Source organism: Solanum tuberosum, unplaced genomic scaffold (genome assembly GCF_000226075.1).
Source record: "Solanum tuberosum cultivar DM 1-3 516 R44 unplaced genomic scaffold, SolTub_3.0 scf00313, whole genome shotgun sequence".
Lineage (NCBI taxonomy): Eukaryota > Viridiplantae > Streptophyta > Magnoliopsida > Solanales > Solanaceae > Solanum > Solanum tuberosum.
Window position 1 is genome coordinate 413,688 of NW_006239248.1, and position 7,231 is coordinate 420,918.

At 28.6% G+C, this 7,231-nt stretch overlaps 1 protein-coding gene across 1 annotated transcript; it reads left to right on the top strand.

Annotated features, from left to right (window-relative positions):
* Positions 1–1,570: 1,570 nt before the first annotated feature.
* On the top strand, positions 1,571–2,394 carry LOC102604346 (uncharacterized). The gene is made up of 2 exons (XM_006360489.2): positions 1,571–2,011; positions 2,116–2,394. The coding sequence occupies exons 1-2, from the start codon at positions 1,656–1,658 to the stop codon at positions 2,171–2,173; spliced, it is 414 nt and encodes a 137-aa protein (XP_006360551.1). The 5' UTR covers positions 1,571–1,655; the 3' UTR covers positions 2,174–2,394.
* Positions 2,395–7,231: the final 4,837 nt, after the last annotated feature.

Consider the following 7,231-nt stretch of genomic DNA (forward strand, 5'->3'; position numbering starts at 1 on the left):
AAAAAAAATAATAATAATAAAAAGTTTTGAATTCGAGTTTATGATATTGAAAAAGAAAAGTATATGTGAAGAGCGACTCTCCGGTCTCCAGTTTGTGCAAAATCTTAATTTAATTGAATATAAATATAGACATAAAATACCAAACTAAAAAAATGCATATTAAGGTTGCAGGCTTGCAGCACGTTACTTACGTATTGACTTCATCTTGAAATTATTTTTATTATTATATTATTGTTTCTCTAAACGTTAATCTTTTTAAAGTTTGTTATTAAGCTTATTGACTTTCACAACAACTTGACTTTTTTTTTGGTTAATTATAACAATAATAGTCTATTTGGCAGCTAAGATAGGGTGTAATTAAGATGGTCCCTTCTGTCTATTTCTTTTCGAATACTTTAAGCTTTTTTCAATAAATTAAAATATTTACTTTAAAATTTTATTTTAGAAAGTTAAAAGTATTTGATTAAATCTTGTTTTTTTTTAAAATGTAATTTTAAATAATGGTTGAAAAGTTAGTACTTACTTATTTGTTACCTAGAGAAGCAGAGTCAGCACAAGTCTATTTAAAGTTTGTTATTAAGCTGATTCAGTGTGTATTTTGCATTCTTCTTCAAAAAGCATTAATTAAATACTTATTTTATTGAATTGTCCTTTTTAATGATAATTGGTTTCAACAAATTTTAAAAATGATTACCTAATTTACAAAAATATACTTCATTAATTTCTTTTAATTTTTTAACTATTATATAAATAAAAAGGAACTTCGGGAGCAAATTAAAGAAAAAGTAGTGTAAAATAAGGATAAATATTTATTTATATAGAGTGTTAAACCTCAAAATTGATGTGTAAAAACAAATTAATAAAATAAATATAATACATTAATTAATCACAATTAAGTGATTTCAATATATGCACATGGCATGCATCTATTAATCTAATCCTTCCACCATTTTATTTTATGTGACAATCTTTTGATTTGACGATATTTAAGAAAAAAATAAAGACTTTTTAAATTTGTGGTATAAAATAAATTATTTCATTAAGGGTAAAAGAAGAATTTTAAAGTAAAATTATTTCTAATTATAGTTAAGTGACTTTTTTTTAGAACAGACTAAAAAGAAAAAGATGTCACATAAAATAGGACAAAGGGAGCATAATTGTTATCTTACATAAATTAGCAATAAATAACATCCATAACTATCATTAGAAGATGTGGTGCAGTAAATGAAGTCGTTCATTCCTTAATCAAATGTCTCAAATGTAATAGATAGAGTTATTCATTCTTTAACTAAAAATCTCAAGTTCAAATTTAAATATAAAAAAAAATTCTAAACGAATAACGTTTTTTCTCAAAAAAGTCCTTACACGACACTACAAATTCCAATAACGATACCGGACATCGTATAAAACTACGTGTACATCTATTTAGTAGGAGGCCTAACTGCCCACTCAAACTGCAGCATACAAAACCACGGTACCCACCAACGCCACACACATATTACACCGCCGTTACTTTCACATAGTCACATCACAGTTCTCTCACTTACACACTATAAATACGTGAACAACGCAGTGTTTATAGTCACTGGCACGTTAATAAGCTCTTTATAAGAAATCATAAAACTCTCGTTTATTGTACGTACAGAACACCAAATATGAAATTTCTACCTGAATTTGCTTTATGTTGGGGTGGTGCAACCATCACCCCAACAGCGATCAACGCCGCTATTCCTGACGAGGAGAGGAATAGCGGCGAAGTTACAACTCCTTCCGCGCATAGCGGAAGGGGGAGAAGGATAGTAAAATCCAGAAATGGAGTGAATTGGAAACCGGCGCTTCGAGTAATAGCAGAAGAAAGAGTGATGTCTGATATTGTTGTTGACGGTAACGGAAGAGGAAGAAAAGAACGTGCTGTTGTTCCTCCATCTTCCTGCGCCAAATCTGCTGCTAAGGTTAAAGCTAAATCGATTGCTAGATCTAAATTATCATCTAGACACGGCGACGATTACTGGTATGTAATCAATCACATCGGTCAAAAAATTCTCTCTCTAGAAGAAGAAGAATTGTTGAATTTTATGAGCTAATTTTTTCTGGGTTTATGTGTATTTTCTGCAGGAAATCGTCCGGTCCGATGGCCGTGCCGGCGTTTGCTCCGACGGCATTTTTATTCTGAGATTTGCAACTATGTTATAGTATATATGAATGAATGAATGAATTGTGAATATTAGTGATTCATATTTTTGGAACTTTGGAGTATATATTTTCTCCCTTTTGTTTTATCTTTTGTAATATTGAAATTGGAAATTGAATAGAATTATTCGTAATTATTAGAATCAGTATTGTAAAACTGTTTATGTTGGAGTTGATATTCAGTAAATTTGAGTTGAAACTGTACTTCAAATTGGATTTATTTTTTTATTTTTACCAAATTGATCCAATAGGTCCAAAATAAATATCGAATATTGGGCGGAAAAAAATAAAAATTGTGCAAGAAGTTCTCAAATTCCAAACGAGTCAGAGAATTGTTCAATTTAATTTGATTAATTAATCTCAGATAAATTCATTTTGCAAGTAGATCAAATTATTTCAATATGTAGCGTAATTTATTATTTTCATAAATAATTTCTCTATTTTCAAAAGATAAATGATAAGAACGGGCGGTACCACTCTATTTATCCAACATTGGATAACTATAACAATACTATAATTCAAGTTATCTAAATATTTCAATCATTTTGATATAAAGATTATACAATACTATAATATAAAGAAATATAGTAGTAAATCATATTAGTATCACACTATTAAGAAAGCTATTATAGAAACTTTGTTAACTCCGGACCAACTTTAATTAACTACTTCCAAAATTAAATAACTTGGGTCGTTGACATAGTAATCTTCATATATGAAAAATTGTACTTTATTAATTATTGCATGTTTTTGAAGAAAATTAGGAAAAGCGTAAATATTAAAATATGCTTATATAATTTGTAGAACATTTGCTTTTTTTTATTCCTTTAGGTACGTAAATTATGGCAATCTCCACGTTACAATTGGGAGTTTGTCTTTTTTGAATTGCCACTTGTTGTATTATTTATACGGTATACATATCTATTATAACAGTCAAGCGAGTAATTTTGAATACCAAATAATTATATTAAAAATAAAAGAAACACGAGGGACCTCCTATTTCTAATCGAAAATAATCGATTCGAGCTTCTCCTAGTATATATTTCGCGAAATATAAATATCACACATGGATAAATAATTCGATAGCTATGGATCGGTTAACCAAAATATAAAATTAAATTGTTAGTGCTTTAATTTGAGATGCAATATCAATATGAACACACACTAGATTTTATTTTGATATTTTTGCTTGTTAAATTTGAATCAGTGTGAAAAGAATTTTCCAGAAACAAATTAAAAAGAGTGGAGCCACAAATTATAAATGAGATAATTAGTGAATAGTGATTATCATCACGTGATAGCTAGGTACGTTTTTTGTGATGAAAATGAAATTGAATTTCCCTCAAAACTATGGCATTCAGTAGAAGCACATTCATTTATTAGATTTTTATCTCAATTTTTTCTTACAATTAAAATCTACCTAACCAAAAATAATTTGGGCCCCAAAGAAATTGGACAGGTGCTCCTACAAAATTTATGAATGATGCTGACAAATTAGAGTCATCATGTTTAAATTCATCACATAAATAGAAAGGTGATACTAGCTAAGGGTGTGTTTGGTGTCAGTGACGGATCTAATATTTTCATTAAAGAAATTTGAAAAATGAAAATATAGTGTTTAACACTTAAACTTGGAACCCCGAGGTGAATATTGAAACCTCTAAAGTATTGAGTTAACTCGTGTTTAAGGGATTCAATGTAGTTTTTTGCCGAGGAGAGTATGGTGAACACTCTCGCCCTTTTCTAGATCTGTCCCTATTCGATACGAAGGAAATGTTTTTCATGATTTTTACAAAAAAAAAAGGTAGGTTTCTTATTATTATTTTTTGTGTTCGATAAGTTAACAAAAAATATTATTTTAAAGACATTTATATATAATCAAGATAAATACTACATGGGTGGGGTTGGGAGATACATGTGTGGGGTGGAGTGAATGGGGTCTACAGGGTGAGGTGAAGATGAGGTGTATAGTTGGAGGGTGGAAATGATATAAATTATAATCAACGTAGAATGTCATTTATGAAATTAGTTTTCCTTACTTTTACTAGGATAATTATATTTCCCAATTCTAAAAAAAAAAACTTAGTTTTTCTAAATGAAAAAAAATTAACTAATCGAAAATAAAAAAATAAAAATACTTTCCTCCCTAATTATATCAATTCATTGTAGACACAACCTGCCCCCAAAAAACACACATCTTTTTTTCAGGAAAGGGAATTATAAGTGAGGAACTAAACATTCACCAACAGGATGAAAGTTCAAATAATCAATCAACTGAGTTATTAAAATTCACCTTACATACGTTATTCACATCCAACTCGAAAATATTATCTCCACGAGATTCCGTGTACCATAGTCCATAAAAATATGAAACTAATTTACCAATGTCAAAGGCATTATATATGTAACAAACATAAACTTGATCTAAATAAGAAGATATGTTCCAAAATATCTTTACATGTTATATCTACATCCTAAGTACTGGTCTTCACATTTGTCTTCAATATGTCAACTTGCACCTTTTGCATAAAAGAAAACATAAATTCCCCTGCGATTATGGAACGTAAAGATGATTTACACAGTTAATTTGAGTACTTTCAAAGACACAAAATTGACAAAAAAAAAATGGACATATTCGTCCTACATGTCAAATTTGTGTCTTACATGGTGTCCTACGTGTATTATGCCATGTAGGACAAGTGTGTCTACTTGTTTAGTTTTATACAATTTTAAGTGTCTATTTATGCACACTCACATTCTGTTTGGATCATTGTTGCCGATTGTATTGTATTGTATCGTTACTACACCTACAATGTTTGTTTTGATTGTTACTTAAAATGTATTGTATTGTATTATTAAATTCCATTGTTACGTAACAATGAAAACCCCCATTTTATGGAACAACCAATTTGGTGTGTTTCCATTGTTACTTAATTCTTTTTCCATTATATCTTTACATAATATTTCATAATACTATTTTACCCTTTACCTTATATTATTTAATTCTAGTCAAACCTCCTACCTTAGAATAATTAAGGATATTTTAGTAAATTTATAAAGTACAATACAATACGATACAGTCAAACCAAACAATAAAAGTGTGATTAAACAACAACAAACAATACAGTCTAGCCAAACATTGTATCTACCATACAATGTAGTACAATAGAGTACAGTACAATACAATACATTATGAAACAATGGATAACAACGATCCAAACAGAGTGTCAAAGTTGGAAGACATGGTTATCCATTGAATCCAAATTTAGGGTCATGTTTATGTATTGTGCCTAAAAAGTTTGGGGCCAAATTCATAACTCAAGATTGGTTCATAGGATAAAGAGCTCATCTCTAAACACAGTGTCATGAAAAAAAATTAAATTGGCTTTGGGCCATCCATCTGTACATCTTATCCAACAAAGATGACAATTCTGAGCCCAGTGAAAAAAAGAACATAAGAAGAGTCCAATAACAACTTGTCTTAAAAGGCCCTTTAAGAAAGAGGCTTAAGTAATTTCCAAGAAAAGAGGATAGTTTCAAATATATACAATAAAAGAATAGAAAATTATGTAGAAGCAAATATTTTACATATATTTGGTACTATAGCTATAGTTTAACTCTGTTTAAGAAATTTGTAATCTGCGGCTACATTTTTCCAATTTTTGCTATTTGCCTAATTTGTATGATTCACTTGTTTTCTATAAATCTAGAATTTATATGATTTGGTTCCTGATTGTATGAATCCAAAATTTTGTATATTCTTGCCCTAGCTATTTGTATACGATTTATGAAAAATTTATAATAAATTACCTTATTTGTATAATGGCAAGAGAAATATACAAATGTAATTCTGAAAAAATCCTAAATGTATAAATACATAATTTGTACATATTTACCCTATTTGTATATTCGCAAGCGAAATATACAAACGAGTAGAAATACACAAACCGCAGCCTCCATAGCAAACATAACTATAACTATGAATCGCAATTATCAAAACTATAGTTATAGAGCCTTATTATGTCTATTATGTTTTCTATTTCTGAATTTTTTTATAAAGCAATTAGTTTACAATAAATATAGTCATGCTTTTACTTACATAAAAAAATAATTAAAAGTCATAGAAAATATACACTAACTATACAATATACCTTGTCAAAAGTCATAGAAAATATACATTGTTTATACAATATATCTTACCTATACATGAGCTACATACTGATTATAAATTATGATACACTCAAAAAACTGAATATAATTTAATTACACATAAAATATACATTTTCTATATATTAAGCATCTTTCTTGCTAGGTGAATAATCAATAAAATCAGTCGAACACAATTAAATAGAATAGAGCTAGCTTAACTTGGAGTTCATGACATAATGTTGTTGCATGCATGTACCAATGATCGTATAGATTTGTTAATGCTAAAAAATAGATGCTCGTACTAATAATGAAGAAACTTATAAGTAGATTTGACAAACTTTTAAGTCAATCCAAACATTCTTAATTTGCTCTTGGAACATTAACATAAGTTTGTGTTATTATTTTATAATGAACATGTTCCGGGAAAAGTCATGACCGCGACAACTAATATGAATATGAAAAAAGGAAGAAAACAAAAGAAAAATACCATTGATTTATATACGAAAAACTATTATTACTACATCTAATTGAAAGTAATTTCGGGGAACAAACTTGAATAAAAACTATATAAATTTTTTATTAATTGTATAAATTTTGTACAACGAACTAGGACTGATATTCAGTCCAAAACTTATAGGATGCTATGAAACCTATTTGGTCCTAAGTTGGATCTAGTAGGATGCTATGAAACCAAAACCAAACAACATAAATGTTTAAAGATCTATAGACAAACTCTTCTTCTTTAAATGTTACATTACCTCTATTCATAGATTGTATATAGTGGAACATAGAAAACTTTTATGGCTAAATCTAAGGTTGATTAAGGATCATACTAGGGGACCATGGCTAATGTTACATTTTGTATTTATTGTTGTTATTGGTATTATAGGCG

Excerpts from the sequence above, each read along its gene's own strand:
- LOC102604346 (XM_006360489.2), top strand. The coding sequence starts at position 1,656 with ATGAAATTTCTACCTGAATTTGCTTTATGTTGGGGTGGTGCAACCATC. Across the intron at positions 2,012-2,115 it reads AGACACGGCGACGATTACTG|GAAATCGTCCGGTCCGATGG; the intron begins GTATGTAATCAA and ends TATTTTCTGCAG.